The sequence below is a fragment of the Xiphias gladius genome, chromosome 10 (genome assembly GCF_016859285.1).
Source record: "Xiphias gladius isolate SHS-SW01 ecotype Sanya breed wild chromosome 10, ASM1685928v1, whole genome shotgun sequence".
In the NCBI taxonomy this organism is placed as follows: domain Eukaryota; kingdom Metazoa; phylum Chordata; class Actinopteri; order Istiophoriformes; family Xiphiidae; genus Xiphias; species Xiphias gladius.
Window position 1 is genome coordinate 4,427,976 of NC_053409.1, and position 24,141 is coordinate 4,452,116.

Genomic DNA, 24,141 nt, shown 5'->3' on the forward strand with positions numbered 1-24,141 from the left:
GCTCGCCCTAAACACTCACACACACGAGCGCACACACACATAAATATATATATATATATATATCTATATATATATATAAATATATATATATTTATAGACATCCTGAGAGGAACCAAATTTTGATTTGAGTTGGAAAAGCTGAATGAGTGTATATTTAAATTTGAGTTTGTATTTACATGTATACTGGTATCCACATATTGTTGGAGTGGGTCTAAAAACAGCAGATAGCTGGTGTTTTGTTCCAGTCTGTAGTATTTTTAAATATGACCAGCTGAGAAATTTTAAGAACAAATTGCCTCTCGCAGAATTTGAGTGTTGTCAGGGAAGAAAAGCTTGAAACAGCATCCAGCAGTCACAGGCGGCAAATGCAATATAATGGCACATTGTATTTTCCTTCATTTCCCAAGATTCTCTTGAAACAGTTGCTTTCAGACATCAACATTAGGTAACCTAAGACATCCGTGTTGGAATGGAACTACCACAAATCTCTAGGAAAAGCACTGACTTTGGCCCAGTGGCCACATCTGGTACTGCAGTTTATGTGGTGCCTACTGGCCCAAAAACCCTATTTCTCCTAGACAATCATCATGGAAGAAACAGCTTTAGAATAATAAATACTTTTTTCTGAAACAAGTGTAATATTATCACAATTTGAACTATTGGGTCTAATAAATATTAAAGTGTTGTATTATTTTAATATTATTCATGTGTGTAGGGGAGTCATCAAGAAGTTAGCATCTCTGCCAGAGAATTACTCTAATGCTCATGCTTGCTATGGGGTCAACATGGACACCTGAGGAAGCCTGACAAACTTATTCTGTGTATTCGCCTAGTGAGTAAAATGTATTACCATGAATGAAGCTCTATCTGGTACCCAGTTCTCTTAATACATTGATTGATCGCAAGCAGGAAACAACAAACATACTGTATGAGGTAAGGTGTGTTTACTTCTTGTTTAACTTTTGTGATAAAAAAAAAAAACAGTCCTGGTTGAAATAATTGGCACCCCTGAATTTTAAATACAGAATTTAGAATAACTTCAGAAATAAATGCAAATTAACCAATTTGTATAATCAATACATTTTAATAAAATGTCCAAGTTTACTGAACAAAGGAAAATAAAAAAAAACTTGCATAGTAGTGAAAAAATACAAACACAGAATGTACCACAGACACAGTTATTGGCACCCTTCACTAATATTTGGTTGCAGAACCTTTGCCAATAATGACAGCCTCTAAAAGTTTCTTGTAGCCATCCAGAAGCTTCTTGCACCTGTCTACTGGTAGTTCATGCCACTCTTTTAAGTTTACAGGGGTCCTTTTTGCAACGGCAGATTTCTGCTCTTTCCAAAGGTTTACAATGGGATTTAGGTCAGGACTCATTGCTGGCCAGTTTAAAACAGTCCGTCTTTTCCTATTCAACCTAGTTCTCTAACACTGGGTTACATGTTTAAAATCTAAAATGCCTTGGTAATAACTGATTTCATCATTCCTTTGACACATTCAATGCCTCCAGTACCAGAGCGGCCACACAGCATGATAGAACCTCCACCATCTTTTAGTTATTTAGGGTGTTCTTTTCCTTATGGGCTCCATTTCTTCACTTGTAAACAAACTGATGCAGTGCATTCCAAAAGAGCTCTACTTTGGTTTCATCTGTCCATAGAACATTATCCAGGAAAGACTGTGGCTTATCTATGAAAGTATTTGCAAACATTAGTCTTGCCTTTTTTGTGCCTTTCTTTCAATTGCAGTGTCCTCCTTGGCCTTTGCCCATGTAGCCCTACTTGTTTTAGTATTCAGGGTATGGTATAGGCTGAGACCACCACTCAAGATTGCTCCAGGTCAGCCTGAAGCTCTTTAGATGTCTTGCATTGTGTTTTTTCCACAATCTGCATCAACCTTTGCAGACTCTCATTACGTTTCTTTCCACTTTCTACGACGTCCTGGAAGCATCTTAACAATTTTATGATTCTTGATAACACTATGAACTGTTTAAACAGGGATTTCAAGATCTTTGGTGATGGCCTGTAGCCTTTGGAATTGTTAGGTTTTTTGATAATAGCATTTCTGAAGTTCTCAGACAGTTCTCTTTTCTTCTCCATTGTGAAAAAGAAACTGGAAACAATCAGCCTCTTTTTATGTAGTAAAACCATCATTCATTGGTTAATTTAGGTCATGTAAACACTGAAAATTAAACAAAGGTGAGTCTTATTTGTTTTTTGTTTTGTTTGAGGAACTACTTTAAATTCATCAAAAGGGTGCCAGTAATTGTGTCAAGTGTACATTTTATTAATTTATTTTTTATTTGACTATAAGAAAGCATTTTCTTCGTTGTTGTTCTTTGGACATTTGATTAAATATTCTGATTATACAAAATTGGTTAATTTGCATTTATTTCTGAAGATATTCTAAATTCTGTACTTAACATTCAGGGGTGCCAATAATTTCAACCAGGACATTAAAACAGCATTAGGGGTCAGAGGTTAAAGGACTGTTAGGGTTCTGACCTGGACAGCTGATAGACATGGAGTCATAGATGATCTTGCAGGCCTTCAACAGATGCTCAATCTTTTTTTGAGGAGAATATTCCAGATGGAGGTTGTTCAGTTTGATACTTATCTTCTCCATAGCAGAGGCCTCAGGGACAGCAGTGGTTACTCCTAATGCTGTGGTGGTGCTTCCTAGGACAACAGACTGACATAACAATACACACACCATCAACAACACAGCTGCTACTGGTATGTGTATAAATGTAGTGTATAGTACTCTGTGTAGTCTCTTGCAGCTGTAGTGCACTTGTAATGTTGGTAATAATTTTACAGCTACCTTCACTTGTTATTCCCTACTAATAGTATTACCACTACAAAAGTGCTCATGTTCAGTCGTACCTGGTTCTGTGTCAGTTGTTTCAGGCTGCTGTCGTTGGTGTGCAGTTTCTCCAGAGTCTGGTAAATTTGCTCCCTTAGTGGCTTCAGTACACTCTTACACAGAGCAGCTTCTACTATGCTCTCTGCATGGACACACACGCATAAAGGATAACAGATGTTTTCTGTCTTGCTAAATGGACAATAATGGAAAAAACCCCACAACTGAACTATTCAAAATGATCATATTGTTGAATCACCTCTCTTACACAGTTTCAACAAAGACTGAATGCTACTGTACAGCCCTCACAAAACCTGAAACTACTGCAAGGCTTATTGTTCGTCATCGATTATCAATTGATTGGATTCTATTAGACTGTACAAATTTTAAAATGAATTTATAAATGGTTAATTAGTACTTATGACAGTATTAAAAATATTTAAATTATTCATTTTCATCATATAAAAATGAAACAGGGAAATAAAATGTATTCTCGTCCTCTTTAGAGTGACCCTCCAGCAATTGCAGTATTTCACTCCCGTGAAATAGTGGGACTCACAAGTAACAGATAAAAATCGAAGCAGCAGTGGCCAAGATGTCCAGAGTTTTAGTCCCTAGTCTGGGTAAAGCTCCAAAAATGCAGGATCCTACATTTCTAATGTAATGCAACTCAATTGTATCTTTTCATTAGATCGCCCTGTCTGATAAATGCCCATATATTTAAAATCCATAGCCCCAGTCTTTCTTTCATAAATTTGTAGCTTCTAAACCCAAACTGAGATTGCCCCTTATGACATCATCAGTTATTTTCTCAGATTTGACAAAGCTTCACACCCACAGAAGACATTATACAGCTGATTTCACAGGATGAGTAGTACAATATAAACAAGTAAAACATATAAAGGAACAAAAAGGTTTTACAGAATTTCCTTACAGCTAGTTCCATGAGACACTTTCAGTTGAATTCTTAAATTCAACTGAAAAAAAAAGAGGAACACAGTAAAAAAAAACATAAAAAACATTGTTTTAAAATTACCTAGTTTGTCTTGTACATACTGATGTTGTGGTTCCAGCATGGCTTGCAGTTCTGCACTCTGCAGTAGGTAACTCTTCAGTTGAGTCATCATCTGTCTGATCTCTTGTAACAGCTCAGTGGAGGAGGAGTGGTTTGACATGGTCTCCAAGGTGAAATCCCGGTGCTCCTTTAGCTAAATACAAAATATTAAAGCTAAACTAGATTCCATTTGTATTTTTTAGACTTCAGGTTGATGTTGTTATCCAGAGATACCAAATATATCAGATGATTGTCAAACTCAAAATCCAAAACAGATCTTTCTTCCCTAAGTTTACTTACCAGGTTACCAAAGTAGCTCAGAGGGTCTCTGGCCAGCTCTACTATGCGCTGTGAGAGGCGGCGATCGTGGCTGATGAGGCCAGTGAGGACGGTGGACAGGCGGTAGCGGGCTCGGTCCAACATAACGGTGGTGGAGGTTCTCCTCACTGCTGCCTTGGGACTACGGCTCTTTGCAGGGCGACTTGAAAGAAATATATGGTAAGTCTTTTTCTTTAGTTATTCTTCATCTTTTACAATGTCTTACATTGAGTAGTAAGCCTTTCCACTTCAGTGTTTGATATAGTGTCCTTGTGACACGTGATGCCTTTAGAAACATTCAAATATAGAAGCACTCTGTAAAGCATGACCCATGACTGAATTTCCTTTGATCCACATAGTGGCAACATTTGATTATGAGGTTCAGTCCTCACTCCTCTGAGATCTTCTGTGCAGGGAAATTGTTCATAGATGAATTTGAGATGAATTTCTATGTATAGCTCAAAACGTTCTGATGATTTAAATTCTTTGTTATTCATAAACGGCAAGCAATCTTGTATGTTCTGATATTTTGTAAGCCTAATCTACGTGTTCTTGACAATGTACTTTGAATTTCTGGCCTGAGAATTTAGTGACCTTTCTGGTCTGTCATGTAGTAGAAGCGTTTGATTTAACTTTACATACTATAAAGATGGGGTTCCAAAGAAATCAAGGTCATATGCTTCATATACACTCACAGAGCACTCTATTAGGAACACCATGCTAAAATTAGGCAGGGCTTCCCTTTGCTATCTATAAACAGTTTCAGTTCATCGTGGCATGGATTCCACAAGATGTTGAAAACCTTCCTTCCGGATTCTGTTCCACGTGGACATGATTTCATCACATAATTTCTGCACATCTGTCAGCTGCAAATTCATGCTGCAAATCTCCTGTTCTACCACATCCCAAAGGTGTTCTATTGGATTCAGATCTAGTGTCGATGGAGGCCACTGAAGTACACTGAACTCACTGTCATGTTCAAGAAACCAGTTTGAGATGACTTTTTCTTTGTGAAATGGTGGATTATCATGTCGGAAGTAGCCATTAGAAGATGGTAAAGTGTGGCCATAAAGGTATGAACATGGTATGCAACACTGCTCAGATAGGCTGTGGCATTCAAACCATGATTAATTGGCATTAGGGGGCCCTAAGTATGCCAAGAAAACATTCTCCACACCATTACACCACCACCAGCCTGCACTGTTGTCACAGGGCAGGTTGGGTCCATGGATTCATGCTGTTGACTCCAAATTCTGACCCTACCATCTGTGTGCCTCAGCAGAAATCCAGATTCATCAGACCAAGCTGCGTTTTTTTAGTCTTCAACTATCTAGTTTTGGTGAGACCTGTGCCCACTGCAGCCTCAGACTTCTGTTCTTAGCTGACAGGAGTGGAACCTGATGTGGTCTTCTGCTGTTGTAGCCCAATCTCCTCTAAGTTTGACATGTTAGGCATTCTGAGATACTTTTCTGATCACCACAGCATCAACAATCATGCTACGAGTAAAGTCATTGAGATCACATTTTTTCCCCATTTTCCCACATTCTGATGTCTGATGAGAATACAGCCACATGGTTGGATAATTGCATGAAGAAGCAGGTGTACGGGTGTTCCAAATAAAGTGCTCAGTGACCGCATATATATTTAGAAGCATATTCTATTTTTGGAATACTGTTTGGAATTAATATTTCTGACTTTCCCACAAAAACCAGATGTACGCTTTTATCTTGTACAAGATTATGGGTTGGGCAAAACTTCTGTAAAATATTACTGGTAAACTTTTACCACGTTGTGAATTTTTTTGATTTGATTTCATATGAAAGATGTGTCCTCCATATACTACACAGATATTTTAATTGGAAACCTGCCCTCTGTTGGCTAAATATTCTTCCAGTTTATAGTCATTTTAATCTTAAATAACATGTTGGAGTACATGTTTGTTGTTTATGTGTTAAAAAGGCTGAGACTATGTGCCTCGTCCCACACTGGTTCTGTTTAATACAGTTTGTTTGTTGATGTGAGATGGAGAGTACCATGTAACGCACAAATAAGTAATGCATGTAATGCATGAATTAAATGCATAGCCAACTGTCTCGCAACCTATTCAAGAATAATCTTTATCATGATATCATCGTTAATGCAGGCAATGTATTGTGATAGCATTGGGATTTGATTATTATTATACTAGTGCACTTTTGACTCTGTCAAGTGCAGACTTGAGGACCATTAAAGGGGAGCTCAACTGATTTTACAAATCACAGTTCTGTTATTACTCCGTGTGAAAGACGTTGAATAAAGTCTTTTGTGGCTCCAGAGGGACCTGTGTGAAATGTTTGAAATTGAAAAATGTCTTGGGGTGTTGAGTTAGTAAGAAGTAAGTTTACCAGACCTCTATCCTGCTCCCCATCTCTGCTTTAGGTAATCTGCTCAAGGCTACACTAGCCACTGCTATGTGTGATACACGTAAATCTCTGACCGAACTGTTGGCCGTTGAATTGCTTTGTGGGTAATTAGTGTGCCATGTTTTGACATAGAGAAGTGTGAAATAAAAAAGACTATAGTTTTGGTTCTTTTTAAAAAAAAAAAACTGTTTACAATGAGTGTGACTGCTATTGTTGCAGAGCAATGCAGTGGAGTTATTTTTTTTATAGCTACAAAACTTTTAAATTTATTTATTAATCTCATTTAAAAAAATTTTTTTTATCCCTTTTACCCCTCAGCCCTGACATGAACGCTGAACATACTATTGTTTAAAGCTCAAGTAGACCACAGAGCTTCAATACATGGTTTAATGGCACTCGACCAGAGAATAGCACCACCAAGTCTTTATCTCAGTGAACCAACTCCTAACATTTGCATAGATAGTGGATGTAAATGCACATTGATTTTATTTTGCCAGTTTTCTGGGAATTCGTTTAAACTTTGTGCCACATTGGAATGTGGAATATTGTAAATTAAACTGTGCGGGAATGGACAGCTTGACAGGTATAGCAACAGTAAGGTAAGGGGTCAGGCCTTAGCGAACAGTTAATTAAACCATCACTTTGCCTCTCAACACCAGCCAGTCCAGACCTACTTGTGATTTTGCTCCTGTTCCTGGTTCAGCTCTCCTTCTTCTTCTGTGCTGCTGGTAGAGCAGGAGTCAGGGTCGGTTACCAGCGCAGCATCCCCTTGTGGCGAGTACAGCGACACATCTGTCTGCCGCGCTGGCGAGGAAGGAGGGACTCTCATCCCAGCACTCTGACTTGCTGATCCTGTCCCAGCCTGGTTGGGGCACACAGGTGTGTATGGGGAACATGGTTTCCTCCTCGGTGGAGGGACTGGACGGGATGGTTTCTTCACAAATGACAGACACTGGGAACTGGATTTTTGTTTGTCCTCCTCTTTATCCATTTTCACCTCTTTTTCCTCATTTTCATCCTCTTTCTCTCTCTTTTCTCTGTCCTTTTTAACCTCCTCCTGATTTTGGATGCTGTTCTCTTGTTCAAGCTCCCCGCCCAGCAGACCTGATTTACTTCCTGTTTTCTCCTCTCCTCTATCTCCTCCCCCCTTTTTCTCAGTTTTCTTTGCTGGAATTTGTCCTTTCTTTTGATCCGTCTCCTCTCCTACTTCTCGGTCAGTGCTTTTCCTGGAGGAGGTGCGACGAAGAGGAGCAGGAGGCAGAGGGGGAGTGGCTCGGATCTGCAGGGAGACAGGAGGCCTCAACGGAGAAGGTGATGTTAACATTGACTTCCTCTCTTCTCCCTTCCCTCTTCCTCTCCTTCCTTCCTCTTTTCTCACAGCTGCTGGAGTCACAGATGATGTGTGAAGCGAAGGGGGAGAGGAGAAGAGGAGGCCCATCCCAGAACCTGAACCTAGGCTGGGGGGTCGTCGGGGTGGGGGGCGCTTGTATTTAATCTCCTGGTTGGGTGTGGTCTTAGTCTGATCTTTGTCCTCTGGGCTAACCTTCTGCGGGGTGTCTCCATTCTGCAGGGAAGCGGTGATGTTTTGATTGGTGACAATATCAAGTTTGGAGATAGACAACTGGTTCAGGTCTGTGTTGGGGCTGTTTTCTACAGTCACTGGGTTGACATACAAATACAGACTGTTGTGGTTCTGATCCAAAACCAGGTCCTGGTTCTTTGCCTGCTGGTTCAGATCGGATGTCCAGAAATCTGTAACACATGCAGTCAGTGTTGAAAAAGTTGCTTTGTACTCACTTACCAGATCAAAGAGGGACTATGTAAAAAAATGGCTATAACTGGAAACAGTTAATGCTTTATTTTTTGTTAAACCCCCTTGAATTAAAGCTGAAAGTCTACACTTCAATCACATCTTGATGGCTCTGTTTCAAATCCATTGTGGTTGTGTACAGAAGCAAAATGACAAAAATTGTGTCACTGTCCAAATACTTATGTACCTAACTATATATATATATATATATACTCTGGATATTCATTGTGTTAATGCTGTTTTCTCTTTTGTTGTATATTTTACATTGCTTCTCTCAGTGCTTAATATTTTTTATATTCACTATGTTTTTCAAAGTGTACATGCCTGTATGTTTTCGTATATGCTGTCATTCATATATATTTTCATTCTATATTTCCCTTTAAACATTTCTAAGTAGTGTTAATAATGTGATTCCTTTTATCTTCTCTCATTGCTGTATCCTGTTCTTTGCTACAGCCATGACCCAACTTCAGTGCATAAACGATGTAGATTTATATACCTGCACCCATAGAAGAGATGACGTCCAACTCCTCTCTCTTATTTGCCGTGGTAATGGCCCATGGTAACCTCAGTGGGACAGTCAGGATGTCCCTGATTGGTGGATTCAATTAGCCAGCATTAAGTGTGACCGGGGATTTTTAATATTATGACCTTACACAATCTTTCTGTTTTTGTGGCTCTGTGTGTGTGTGCATGTTTATGTAAATGTGTGTTCCTTTGTGATTTGTGTGGATATGTACTCTATGTATAGATGTGTATGTGTATGTACATGTATGTATGTTTATATATTTTACTTATATGTATATTTATAGATGTTTAATGTAAATGCATGACTTGAGTGTTAATGCGCATGTGTCTATACATGTGTATATATCGTGGCAAGACCCTTTGGAATTACCCTGCTCATGGAATGTGATCTGATCTTCATCTACTTTAAGTCACAAAAATAGACAATCGCAATGAGCTTAAGCTAATATCACACAAACCGTTGCAGTCTTTCATGTATTTATTGAAAAACTAAGTGAACCCTTGAATTTAATAATTGGTCAAACCTTCTTTGGCAGCAATAACCGCAAACAAGAATTTCCAGTACCTGTGGATCAGACCTGCACAATATTTAGTAGGAAATTTGCACTATTCTTCCTCGCGGAACTGCTTCAGATCAGCCATATTTTAGGATTTCGGGTGTGAATGGCTCTCTTGAGCTCATTCCACAGCATCTCTGTTGAGTTAAGGTATGGGCTCTGATTGGGCCACTCCAAAAAGCAGATTTTCTTTGTTTGAAGTCATTCTTTAGTAGATTTACTTCAATGTTCAGGGTCATTGTCCTGTTGCATAAATTACCTTGATAAACTTGGGGATTAATTTTCCTCCTGATGATGGCAAGCTGTCCAGGCCCAGAGGCAGCAAAGGTGCCTTAAATCATGACACTCCCTCCACTGTACTTTACTGTTGGTATGATGTTTTCATTCTGGTATGTAGCGCCCTTTTCACGCCATACATAATGCTGCATTTTCTTTCTAAACAATTCAACTTTAGTTTAATCAGTCTGTAAAACCTTGTTCCAGTAGCTCTGTAAAGGTTCATGGTGTTCTTTGACAACCTTCAAGTGCACAATGATGTTTTTGAGGAGAGCAGTGGCTTCCTCCATGGTGTCTTGCCAGGGACATCATGCTCCATTCAACCATGCACCACAATTTGCGTATGATAGACTCATGCAGAGAAATGTTAACCAGTTCCAGTGATTCCTTTAAGTCTCTGTCGGACTACTACTCTGGGTTTTTTTTTTTTTTTTAAATTGAGCATTCTGCATTGTGCCTTTGGATGGTTCACATCAACAGATGCTTCTAGAGAATATCCAACTCAAATTGTTACAGTGGTTTTGATAACTCAAAGTAGCTCTAAACCACACCTTCAGTCTTGTTTCATTGATTGGACTCTATGTTTGCTAACTCCAGGCTCCAATTATCTTTTGATGCCATTACCCTAGGGGTTCACATACTTTTTCCTACCTACACTGTGAATGTTTGAGTGATCTAGTCAATATGGACAAGAACAATACAATAATACATGTGTTATTAGTTACAATAGCTTGTGTTTGTTTATAATTGTAACTTAGATGAAGATCTGACCATATTTTCACATCTGACAACTTTATATATAAATGGAGATAATTACAAAGGCTGGGCTTACTTTCCTTGTTACTTTATGTACAGAGATCATGTTTTTATAAGGGTGCATATGCTATAACATGATATTGTTTTTTGCATGTGCATACTGTATGTATGTGCACATATACAGTATATATGTATATGTACACCTGTGTGTATATATGTTTTACCTGCTGGCACAGTAGAAGGAGATCAGTTTGAAGATGTCATCAAAAACCAGAGAGGAACCATCTAAGTTGACAACTGAGACACAAAACAATTCAAGAATAAATCAATATCAGCTCTGCCATGTTATCTATGTTCAGGAATGCAAATTTCGCATTTCCACTATCTGAAGCTTTAATATTAACTCTCAGAAGCAGAAGCTGAACTACTGTGTAACACATACATGTCTTGTGTTGTTTGACCATCAGACTGTGTACGAGCGGTGCCCCCTGTTCATCAGGTAGGCGTACTGAAAGCATTATGCCCTTGTCCTCTGTGCTGTGAACCAGGAAGGCCTGCAAAAGCCAGCATGAGTGTCAGAATGGAGAACATATACAGTAAAAGGCTGTATCAGGTTTTAAGAATAAAGTATGTACACTGTGTTAGTGTACATACAGCATCCAACAAAACAAACATAAATTCCTCATTAAAAACAATTGTAACAAAATATTGTATCAAATTATCATATACCAGAAGTTTAGAGTCGCAAAAACAACACACCAACTACTACAACCTGTATTAAAGTTCAACCAATATGGATTGGACCCATATTATGTGATCATATCTGGCAACATTTTATTTTACAGGTCCCATAGTTTCCTCTAATTTCCTAGAGGGAAAATTATATGTAACTGTAAATTTATAGGAATATTCTATTCTATTCTATTCTATTCTAAGGACTATATCATTAGGGAAAATTGAGTTCAGTTGGCAGACTTTTAATGAATTGAGTGTGTAATCTAGACACTGTTGTAGTCAATGCCCAGTAGGTCATGCAAAAATGTGTCTACAGTCAAGCACATAATTCAGTATCTGAACATGGGAATTAAAGTTTCCTATATTGAATTAATAATACATGAATATTTACCTAGGTTCAAAGGGATAGTTCAACCTTTTAGCATATATGCTTATTTGCTTTCTTTCCGAGAGAGAGATCAGAGGATTGATACCAATCTCATGTCTGTGCATTAAAGCCTTGATCATAATCCAGGGAAGCTGTGGACTTGCACACAGACAGTGGGCGTGCACATGCTTCTATACATACTACAATCGTGGGCAAGCATATGCAGACACGTTCCACACATGCACACTAGAAAACGTGATGCCGACCTCCTGACAGCAATGTCCGACAGAGGCTGACAGAGTGCCCTAGTGCCCATTAAGACTGCAAGCATGTGGAGGTTTACCAGAGCTCACTGGGACACATAATTATGATGGACATCCTGTCAGTCAGGCAAATACAAATACTATACATGGCTCAACTCTGCTCAGATGATTTGTTGGAACAAATAAGTTGGATCAAATTTACAGTTTTAAAGTTACAACCAGATACAATCACATGACAGTAAAAAACGCACTTTCAGGAACTGAGAGCAGAGATACAATTAATAAAGCAATTAAATTGAGTTATGTAGAAGCACATAAGTCTACTGTACATTAAAAAGATAACTTATTATTTTGATGGTATCTATCTGATAAAATTTAGAAGTGTATAAAACCTATAACAAGTATTGAACCTATTTCTCAAAGTATTTGATAAAACGATATCTAATATTTATGTTGACAGTGTCAGATATGCAATAAAATAAAAATAACAGATTGGTACATGTGGATGTTCTGCCATATTTGTAGTGTTTGGATAACAATATTCATACTTAATCCAACATATCATAAACCTTGATCTCTTCATGTTTGTTGATTAATGTCAGTCCTAAACCCGCTTATATCATGGCTCAGGATAGGGAGGACTCAATTGCATGACTCAGAGACACCAGTAACTGTTAAAAACACATCACCTTTATTAAGGATCAGCAGACAAAAGCATGCAGGGAAAGGCAATAGGCAAAGTCAGGGTGAGGGGCAGTGGCAGGAAACCCAGGTAAAAAGGCAAAATCCAAAATCAGGCAGGTAGTCAAAAACAGGCAGGCAGAAACAGATTAACAAGGCTAAACACTAAAGCGGGGAAAGCACAATAAACAGTCTGGCAGAAAATGGGTGGAAATGGGTCAGCATAAATACTAGGAGCTGATTAGGGAATTAGGAACAGGTGAGTCCCTGAGGGCTTTCTTCATCTTTTTCAACAGGTCCTTCAGGTCACTGGTGATCCAGGGATTGTTGTTGGGAAAACATCACACTGTCCTGATGGGTATGGTGTTGTCCACAAAGAATATTATGTATTCTGTTATGTAGTCTGCTGCTGCTGCTGCTGGACGATGGGCTTGTAGATGAGAGTGAGAAGCACCAGGTAGTGGGTCTGATCTGCCGAGGGGGTTAGGGTGTTGGAAGTGCCACAACAATGGTGCATGTGAACACCTTGGCAGATAATGTGGATGCACATTCATGGCAGATCAGTGTTCAGGTGACAGTGGCACTCTTACACAGTAACATGTCCGGGAGTAACACCTGTTGTTCACAAGCACATCAACCCCCTTCCTTTCTTCTTGTGGCTCTGCCTGCAGTCTCTGTCAGCCCGTACAGTCTGAAAGCCAGTGACGGTGGAGATGGAGTCTGGAATATGGTCTCAGTAAAGCACATAATACTGCATTCCTGATATTTCCGCTGGGTCTTAGTCAGCGCACTGAGGTTGTCCATTTCATTCACTAGGGACCTCACATTTCCCATAATGATAGAACAAAAAAAGGGTTTATACTTTCTCCTCCTTGCTCTCCGTTTGTTCCCCCCTTGCATCTTCTACTTAACTCATCAGGAATTTGGGGCCTTGCTCTGGGCAGTAGTGTAGGTTTGGAGAACCACAGTCAGCTGAAAGCGGAGGTAAACAATAACCCCATTCCTGTTGGCATGGCTTTCCAGCACAAAAAAAGTAAAAAAGCACCAGGAAAACCAAGAAAAGTCCGTTCAGCAGCACAATATCCATATTAGGGTGAATATGCCGAGCAAATATAGCGTATTAAGGCAGAAAAAGCAAAGAATTAAACACAAAGTAAAAGCAAAACAATGTTAACTGGAACTACTGTAACAGGCTGCCGCTAGAGTGGTGTCATCTTGCCATCCACTCCTGTCCATGTAGTGGATGCAGGTGTATGATATTGTCTATAGGGAGGTATTAGTTAGGTATTAGCCTGGGTCTTACAATTCATGGGAGGTAATAGGGGATGTTGGCTTTGATGTGCAAGCTGTTGAGGATCCTCACAGTTTAAGGGAAGAAGCTATTGCAGTGCCTGGTAGAGGAGGCACTGATGCTCCAGTACCTCCTGCTGTATGGTAGGAGTGTGAAGAGGCTGTGGCTGGGGTGGGTGGGGTCTGTCATGAATCTGAGAACCTTGCGGGGGTACTGTGCTTCATAGATATGTTGTATGGAGGGAAGAGGAGTACCGATGATCTTTTCTGCTGTTTTCACTCTCTGTTGGAAGGTCTTACGGTAAGAGACCTTGTAGTTGCCATAGCAGACAGTGATGCAGGTGGTCAGAATGTTCTCACTGGGGCCTCTGTAGCACATGGTGAGAAATGGTAAAGGGAGGCTCACCTTATCCAGTTGATGAAGCAAATGGAGACACTGCTGTGCTTTCTTGGAGAGTGCTGTCACATGACACAGATCTGGGACAGGTCTTCTGTGATCTACACTCCCAGGAACTGCTGACCCTCTCCACAGCAGTGCCATTGATGGTCAGCGGTCTGTGTTCAGCATGCTTCTTTCTGAAGATGATGATAATCACCTTTGTTTTCTCTGTGTTTCGGAAAACATTGTATGTCCTACACCACTCTGCTAGTAGGTCCACCTCTTCTCTGTAAGCTGTTTGATAATTGTTGCTGATGAGGCCCACCACTTTTATGTCATTCAAAAACTGGAGCTGGATGATGCAGTGCAGTTGTATATTCAGCAGCATGAACAGGAGTGGGCTGAGCACACAGCCCTGGGGAGTGCCGGTGTTCAGTGTGGTGGTGCTGGAGATGTAGCTGCCAATCTGGATTGTCTGTGGCCTACCAGTAAGGAAGTCAAGGACCCAGTTGCAGAGGGAGTTGCTGAGGCCTAGCTGGCTCAGCTTCAGTGTGCCAGATGTTACAGCATCCAGTGGAGTGGTTGGAGGGGTAAACAAACTCAAGGGGTTGAGTGTCATGGGGAGGCTGTACTTAATATGCTGCAGGATCAGCCTCTCGAAGCACTTCATGTAGGTTTGAGTGCTACAGGGTGGTAATCATTCAGACAATACACGGGAGACTTCTTAGGCACTGGGATGATGGTGGTTGACTTGAAGCAGGGTATGGCTGCTTGGGCTAGCAAGATATTGAAGATGTCTGTAAGGACATTTGCCAACTGTCCAATGGAGGCTGTGATGGCCTGACCCAGGATTCTGTCTTGTCCTGCGGCTTTGTGAGGTTTGACTCTGGAGAGGGTCTTCCTCACAATGTCTGCAGTCACATGCAGAACCTGGTCAACTGAGGAGGGATGACCTGTGGCCTGCACACATTGTTCAGCCTGGCAAATCGTGCACAGAAGTTGTAAAGCACATCTGGAAGAGAGGCATCACTGTCACAACTCTGTGGTACGGCTTCATAGTCTGCAATGGCCTGGATGCCCTTCCATAAGTGGCACGTGTCTCCGCTGTCAATAAAGTGGCTGCTGATTCTCTGTGACATTTTAGTTCTTGCTGCTTTGAGAGCTGCCTTCTCCCCAGATCTGAATGCAGTTTCTCAGATGCTCAGCAATGTTTGAACCTCAGCTGTCAGCCATGGCTTCTGGTTTGCCTTTGAGGTGATGGTTTTAGTGACTGTGACATCTTCAGTACACTTACTGATGTAGACTGTCACAGTTTCTGTGTATTCCTCCAGATCAATACTGTCCTTATAGGAAGCTGCCTCTTTGAACATGTTTCAATCAGAGCTTTTGATGCTGTCCTGCGGGGCTGAGACAGTCCCCCCAGACCTTAATCTGTTTCTGGAGTGGTCACAAATTGTTGCATTTGTGTATGGTTTAAACAAATGAGTTACAATTTTTACACTTGAAGTCTGTTTTATTCCGTTTAACGTGCCTACAATGTTTGTATGTGGGGCTCTGAGTGCTGCCAAAATGCAGGTGACCTAAACTCAATGTGTAGACTGTGTAGACATTGTTTGACATTGTTTGATAGTCAGGAAACTGGTATTAATCTTCTCATCTAAGTCTCAGAAAGAAAGCAAGTAATGGGTTCTCCACAACTATTCGTTTAAATGGATCAGCTCTATTAGGGAAATTGCTTATAAACTCAACTACTAAACTTAAATAGATGTTTAAGAGTTGTCTGTATTTTCCCTATAATTAGTTGCAAATTACATTGTCATTTCCAGGAAACTTTCACAGAGATTATTAGGGATTTATGGAAACGTAAAATAAACATCAGACATCCAAAACTGATTTTTTTTTTTTTCCAGAGACATATTACTTTAAACTCTAATTCAAAGATTTGAAGTGTGTACATGTGTGTGTGTCTCACCCCAGCCAACTCTTTCTCTATTATACTAGTAGTTTGGTCTTGGCTGAGTCCTTTAGGCTGCCATACCGAGGTGCTCCCAACCAGGCGATCTATAAGACTCAGCAATGGAGGACTTGGAGATAATGGTGGGATGACAGGGGAAGATGGGAGGGGGGGTGAGGAGGAGGAGGATGAGACTGTAGGAGATAATGGAAGAGGAGGAGGACAAGGAGTAAAAGAGGGAGTAAGATCAAAGGAGACAGTTGACTGGAGAGAAAGCAGGGGAGAAGGAGAGACTGGAGTAGGGGAGAGAGGAGGTGGGAGAGATGGGGGAGTTTGGTTGGAGGAGAGAGGGGGAGGAACAGAGAGAGGAGGAGGGTTGGAAGAGACAGGGGGAGGAGGTTTACAGACAGGAGGGAGAGGAGGAGGGAGGGATGGAGGAGTGGATGGAGGTAGAGGAGGTCGAGAGGGGAGCTGGGACCTTACTGTAGGAGGAAGTGGTTTGGGTCGACATGGGCGGGCTGGAAGGTGCGACAGCAGGGAAGGTGGAGAGAGGGGAGAAGATGAGGGGATGGATGGAGTATTGTCTGCTCCTGTCAGAGGGCTTGTATGGCTGTAAAGAAAAGAAAGGCTAAAGGTCAGGGATGGACACATGCAGAGGACTTGTTTATATCTCTTCTCAGCTTCAGTTTGCTCCAGAAACAAGCATCTGGTCACCAGACTCATTTTCTGTGAGTGCAGAAACATTGGCTAGAGTTTAAGTTTACCTTGTGTACTGGATGAAGTTTGTGACACATAATCTGTTTCATCACTGTGAATAATTGAAACTTTTGCTGAGAAGATTAACAGTGACCAGTTTTCTTTAGTCAATCTGCTCGATATTTTTGCACTAAAAGAGAGGTTGATTTATGGCTTATGACTGCTTAAAATTTGATATATACTGGTGTTAGTCTATATTTTCTTGTTGTCAAGTAATTCCGTGAAAAGACCAAAACTAAGTGTTAGTTCTTCTCTTAATACTTCCCAAGTTCCCTACCTTGTCTGTGGCTCTCTGCCCCATTAGTTCATATTGAAGATATAAATCTTTAAAGCTGCATTACTTAATTTTTTTAAAATCACTTAGGGGCAGCAGAAAAAGCTGTGAACACAACACTGACCTACTGCCGTCTTTTAAAGTTGTTATGGCGAACATGCTAACAAAAAGCTAGCAGCTATTCTTTAACTCTATTTGTCTGTTCTCTGGAGCTGCAGTGACAAGTCACAGAAAACAGCTGCCTACTGCTGCCTGCAGCGACACTGATGAAAGTGGTGGGTAAAACGAAGAAAATGAGCTGAAAGACGATAAAAAGATCTGTATAGCTGAGGAGACCTGCAGAGTTGAGGATAATTCTCTGTGGGTTCTTCATTACAAGCAACACATTTCACATTACACATAGTTAATTACACATTTAATTAAGGCAGCTTCCAAATTGGGTCATACATACGTAATTTCATTTTTAAAAAGGCTATGGAATTCCTAAAACAGCTCTTTAGCATTTAACTAAAATTAGTAAAATAGATAGAATATTTGTTGGGGACTGTTTTCAGCCTTGGATTAATACAAAGTAGCTAGTGTGTGTGGGCTTGATTAAAAATAAACTACATCACCCAGTACAACAGTGTTGGTCATTAATGTGTTTTTATAATAGTGTTTGACAACAATGGAGCTTTATTGCAAAAAGAAATAAAATATATCTAGATACACGCACAATATTTGTTAGTAGGATCAATTCATTATTGGTATTGATCTTTTAATGGGATTTAACAATAAGAAAGATACAGACTATCCTTATTTTTATTCTTTAATTGGTCAAAATGCATATTAGATGGTAGCCTAGCTAGGCTAGTGGCTGTTTTTCTCTCTTGTCCCTCTTTTGCTCTGAAAAACAATTAGCTAACACCAGGAAGGGAGAGGAGTGTCAAGTGCTACATCATCATCGTGAGAGGAAGCAGTGTGGTTATGTGGGATTAGGAAAAGGGAGTCTTATTTTTGAATGATAACAATATTGGCAGGAGATAGTAGCTACAATCCTGATAATTTGACATCATTTGCTGCAGTACAAGTCAAGCTACAGCTAGAAACCAGCTAACTCTACTTTGCCTTCAGATGGCAGAGAAACATCCCTTTTGTGGTCTGTCGGTTTTACTTTAAATAGGTCAGCGATATGACAGCACAGTCTGTTTGATCTCTAAGCAATTTCAACTGAGGTGGAACCAGTACTGCATTAAATACTATAGCATGTTGATATTATCTCACTTTACTTTTGTGTCAGTTGAAATGCTGTGTTTGCAGTTGGTACAAAGTATAGGCTTTTAATGAGAAAACAATGTGGCCACATCAGTCCAATTTTAACTTTATTACAGTGGCTTCCAGTGGTGGTCAGGGTACTTACTTCTCCCTATGCAACCTTAAGTTAGCTAGCTAATACAAACTGCAGTATATACTTTGCAAATTTGTGTTTCAAACTTTGCAACTTTGTGTTGCATCACAAGCAGAAGGATGTAGTATGCCGCTTGTGCCCTTTCAGCTTCTTCTTTATACTTATAACTGAGCTTTGTGTTTGAGCAAGAGAAAAAAAAACTCCTTTATTGTGGGAAACTACAACTGTCAATCCCATGATCCATTTTTGGCCTCAATAGCCAGCAGCTAATCACTGATATAAAAGGACAGTGAAGTAAATACGCAATAAATTTTGGCTTGAATTTTTACTGTCTTGTTACCATAAGCTATGTGAACCCGTATCAACAGTTTGCTTTTAAATTGATCATAGTTCTTTCAGAGGTACCAAAGGGTCAGTTCATCCAAAAACAAAACAAAACTAACTAACTAACTAACTAACTAACTAACTAACATATTTTCTCTCATTTCTTTAGTGATAGCTGGTCATGAGATAGTTTGCCCCATTTTTGAAATATCCAACTCTTCTATTACTGCCTCCACCCCAATACACAGTCTCTGTTCTTAGCATAATTCACAGACCTCAAAGTTTTAATTGGACTTTATACTACTTTATAGTTAAGTAATCCCTTTGAAAACTGTGTTTAGATTATTCAGAGTAACAGGAACACTGTTTTCGTGAAAGAGTTACTGCTTTTTAACTTGTTAAAATGTATTTTTTCAGTGCCTTGAGCAGCACAAACTAATTTCATTGACCTCCATTGTTTTGGGTCGGTGGCAGAAATTTCAGGGACAAATGTCTTAGTACCTGAACAAATAAAACCAACACTATCTGTATGGATAGTTACCACTAAATATTATTGTTTTTACTTTTAGTGCTTTGTCAGGGGGGAATGTTGTACTGTGTAAAAAATATGATAAAAAGTGCAGTCTACACCTGCTCTTTATGAAATGTGCCCTGAGATAACTTCTGTTATGATTTGGCACTATGTGTTAATAAAATTGACTTGGCTTTTCTTAACTCCACTACATATATTTGTTATCTTTAGTTATTAGTTACAGATTAAGATTACATACAGATTAGATACAATCAGATACAAATTAAATGAAGATCTTGTAAAATATGATGCTTTGTTGTAAAATAAACTACCCCACAATATCTAAAATAGTTCAAATTAGCTCCACTTCAACCAGCAGTCAGATCTGTCTTTTTCAAGTGCTTAGTGGCAGCTTTCAACCACTGGCTCTCTTCCATACAAGTGGGACCAAACAAACACAAAGTATCAGCATTTCTGTTACATACTGAAAATATATTAGTGTATTTTCTCTTGTATTTCATGTATTAGAAAAATGATTTGTAGACACAACATGAAATAAGGATATTTCAAAAACCCTGAGAAGCCAGTGACCTATATATTAGTCAGTGAGTCATCACATCTGTTTTTCCTGGCTGTCTGACTTTCGACCCCCAACTCCTCCTCTCCTCCATGACAGTACAACGTCCTCATGCCTCGACAGAATACATTTCCTACACTGTATTTTCACTCAACTACATTGTCATAGACCCTTCACAAACTCACCCAGTGTCCTGGGAAACGCTGGCTTCCATCATATTTCCAGAGATTGAGTGTTCAACTGCTCTCTGTCACTCTCTCAACTCCATCGGAAACCCCGCCTCCTCTCGGCCCCCCTTTTTCTTCGTCCTGTTTATTGGAGCAGGACTGTCTAAGGAAAAACTAAAACGCAAAGGGAAAAAATGTTTCTCTGTCTCAGCCCTCCCCTCTGTTTTCGGCCAGGACTTCCTGAGCTGATCTTTAGGCAGGAAGAAGCAGAGCACTCTGGTCAGACTTCCCCTAATCTCTGTCTTTTTTTGTCTACGACATACGGTCTTAGTACTTCTGTCTCATGCTGTAATACTTTCTTATTCTAAAATAGATGGTCTAATCCTAATAGTGTTACTCTTTTTTGAGCAGTGAAGTTAACTATTAAACCAAATGATTTGATCAAATCTTCTAATTTTTGCTATTTTTTTGCATTTTCAAACAGGGTTACACACACCATTAATTCTCAAAATGTCTCAGATATAGGACCCTGTTGATATCCCGTATGGCCTTAATATTCACAAGTTGCTCTTGTTCGCTCCTCCTCTGCCTCCTTCTCCCCTCCCCTCTACTTTTAAAGTTTTCCAGATGCTGCCACGTTCAAGCTTTGGAATGTACAACTTCATGTTTCCTGCAAGCTTTTCTCTTTTTGACCCCCCTCCATTTTTCCTCTTCACTTCCTGACTCATCTCACTTCCCTCTTTTACATTGACAATAATGACTCACTGCTTTTGGTTTTTGTCTTCCCCACCCCCTGTCCGTTGCTTATCTCTTCTCTCATTTATAGTCCTTTTTCTCTGTTATCACTGGGGATTATTTTTTGCCAGATACCAGTAGATTACTGTTATGATTGGATTGATAGTGTGTGTGTCCCTATCAGTGGAAAGTGTTTACATATGTTCAGAGACTTTTACACCATGAGAGGGATCAAAATCAGGAAGACTAAATACTTGTAAATATGGGGGATTTAAAATAGTCAAAACTGTAGGCAAAATTTGATACTGGCAATAAATATTGGTGTTAATCAGAAACTTATGACTGTTAAATCCTTACACAGTTTACAGTAGCATGGTCTAAAGACCACTCTCTCCTTTTGGTGAATTTATATTACAATTTTGGCAAATTCACCACACATTTTTTACAGTTCCCAATGTCTGCCTTGATCTAGGTCCAAGAGCTCTCAGGTTTTCTGTAAAAACTAAAGATGTAAAGGTGCATGGGCATGCATCTGTGGTCAAAGACACACACATACAGTACACAGCCATGCAGCCAAGCATGGTGACAGTGCAGCTGCTTCCTGTGCAAATATCAGTGGTAATACATGTTTTGACTCAGTAGACCAGTGTCTATGCTCAGCCAAATGTGGCGATTTATGTGTTTTCAGGCAAGCAAACCACTAGAGGGAACTATGGTACAGAGCATTACAGACTGTAGTTAGAGTAGTGGTAGCCTTTGGGGTAGCCTGGAATAGAACAACAAACCCTCTTACACACAACAAAACATGGTCATGGCACTGTTTCATCACTAACCATACCATCAGGAGGAAACTTGCATCATCAAAATATCACTGTGGTCATATCTTTGCACAGAAATGCTCATTGAGGCTACATCACAGTACCAGTGTAGGTATAGTGATGCAGCCAAAATAAATCTGACGCGACAAAAGCCTGACCGAAAACATGAAAGCTGAAACTGGCATGATTGTTGGTGCCCAACAGGCTAGTTTGAGTATTTTTGAAACTGCAGATCTCCTGGAATTTTCATGCACAACAGTCTATAGAGTTTACCCAGAATGGTGTGAAAAAAACTAAAACATCCAGTAAGTGGCAGTTCTGCAAATGGAAATGCCTTGTTAATGAGAGAGGTCAGAGAAGAATGGCCAGACTGGCTGGAGCTGAAAGAAAGGCTACATTAACTCAGATAACCACTCTTTACAACTGTGGTGAGCAGAAAAGCGTCTTAGAATGCACAACACCCCGAACTGTGAGGGAGATGGGCTACAACAGCAGAAGATGACATCTTCTGAAAACGGATTTCTGGTTAGGCATGCAACAGCATGAATCCAAGGGCCCAACCTGCCTTGTGTCAACAGTCAAGGCTGGTGGAAGTGGTGTTATGGTGTGGGAAATGTTTTCTTGGCACACTTTGGGCCCCTTTATACCAATTAATCATGGTTTGAATTTATTTATTATCATTGTTTATTTCTGCAGGGACAGGGCACAATTAAAGGTAATTGCACCAGTTAGCTTGTAGCATGTTGTCCCTGGGGAGGTAGACAAAAAACAACCACAGAACAGCAAATACATTACTTAAAACAGCAAAATACATAATAGCACATCACTGTGAGATAAATAAAATCAGTATGATCAATACAATTAATTCAAGGCAATCATTGGTTTTGACACATTTGGCTGACTTTAGCCAAAGCTTGAGGCTGGTTTTAAACACTGCAAAGCTTCCTGATTTTCTAATTTTTGTGGGTAAGGTAATCCACTTATCCACTACTTTAACCTAGAAAGCAGAATGACCAAAAGTTGTCTTTCTTTAGTCCCTCTGGCACTGCCACTGCCAGGATAGGCCAGGCATCCTCTAAGAGGAGGGGTGTAAGATTATGAATAATTTTAAACATCAGGCATGCATCAGAGTAAAATATTAAGTTATCAAAATTGAGGAGATTATATTTTTTCAGGATGTTAAAGTGATAATGATCCATTGGCTTTTTATGTTGTTACATTGTTATGCAGTAAACCAAACAGAGAAAAATCATAGTATGTACAAAAAGCTTTTCAGCAAATGGAAACAACTGGTGCCTGATGCTCTCAAAATTATTCAGATTAAACTTGATATTGCTGATGACCCTACTAACTTGTTTTTTTGAAAGACAGATTTAAGTCACTTATGATGCCTAGATATTTAACATGTAACATATGCAATGACTTCACCATTAAATAAAATGTCAGGATAAACGGTATTATTAATTCTCTTATTATTAATTAATTAGCTAGCCAATCCAACAGCTTGCTCATTACTGCTGTCAGTTTGGTTGCAGCATGTTCTCCAGATCTTACATGGGTGAATATCACAGTATCATCAGCATACATTTGGATGCTAACATCTGGACATACTTGAGGAAGATAATTTATATGTATTAAAAAAAAAATTGGTCCTAAAACAGACCCTTGAGGGACCCCTACTGTAAAACTAGCAAATGAGGACCCCTTATCACCCAGTCGTGTACATTGTTTCCTGTTATTCAAGTAGGATTCCATCCAGGTCAGGGCATTGACAGATAAATGCCATGAATCCCACAGCCTATCTGAGTATTTTTGTGGACCATGTGCATCCCTTTATTGCCACAATTTACATAAGTTCTAATGGCTACTTGCAGCATGATAATGCACAATGTCACAAAGCAAAGGTCTCAAAGTGGTTTCATGAACATGATAATGAGTTCAGTGTACTTCAGTGGCCTCCCCAGTCACCAGATCTGAATTGAATAGAACACCTTTGAGATATGATATAATGGGACATTGGCGGCATGAATGTGCAGCTGACAAATCTGCAGAAATTATGTCAACATGGACCAGAATCTCAAAGGAATGTTTTCAACATCTTGTGGAATCCTTGCCATGAAAAACTGAGGGTGTTTTGAGAGCAAAGGGAGGCCCTACTCAGTGTACTGATCCTCATAAAGTGCTTGGGTAAGTGTATTATTGCGTTATGGAGTTCTTTTGGTGAGCATGTTAGCAAACAGTTGCTTATTTACACATCCAGCAGACACAAAGAAATGTTGACATTAATCTGGAGCTGTGTTTCTGTTCAACTGATGAATTTAAATTAGTTTGTCATTAGTTTAAATTAGTTTGTC

At 39.7% G+C, this 24,141-nt stretch overlaps 1 protein-coding gene across 4 annotated transcripts in view; it reads right to left on the minus strand.

The window, feature by feature from the left end:
• The window catches only part of rin3 (Ras and Rab interactor 3), a 25,082-nt gene extending 4,328 nt beyond the window's left edge, over positions 1 to 20,754 (minus strand). Inside the window, exons 1-11 of one of the 4 annotated variants that reach the window (XM_040137124.1) lie at positions 20,253 to 20,754; positions 16,257 to 16,848; positions 11,012 to 11,123; positions 10,794 to 10,866; positions 8,952 to 9,043; positions 7,317 to 8,394; positions 4,223 to 4,403; positions 3,905 to 4,076; positions 2,892 to 3,013; positions 2,511 to 2,697; positions 1 to 7 (exon numbers count right to left, since the gene is read on the minus strand). The exon at positions 1 to 7 is cut by the window's left edge and continues 125 nt beyond it. In XM_040137124.1, the coding sequence (XP_039993058.1) occupies positions 1 to 7; positions 2,511 to 2,697; positions 2,892 to 3,013; positions 3,905 to 4,076; positions 4,223 to 4,403; positions 7,317 to 8,394; positions 8,952 to 9,043; positions 10,794 to 10,866; positions 11,012 to 11,123; positions 16,257 to 16,848; positions 20,253 to 20,284 (2,648 nt within the window). In that variant the 5' untranslated portion in view covers positions 20,285 to 20,754. Of the gene's footprint in view, positions 8 to 2,510; positions 2,698 to 2,891; positions 3,014 to 3,904; positions 4,077 to 4,222; positions 4,404 to 7,316; positions 8,395 to 8,951; positions 9,044 to 10,793; positions 10,867 to 11,011; positions 11,124 to 12,623; positions 13,653 to 16,256; positions 16,849 to 20,252 lie in introns of those variants that run through there. The other 3 variants (XM_040137126.1, XM_040137125.1, XM_040137127.1) reach the window with 3 other exon arrangements.
• Positions 20,755 to 24,141: the final 3,387 nt, after the last annotated feature.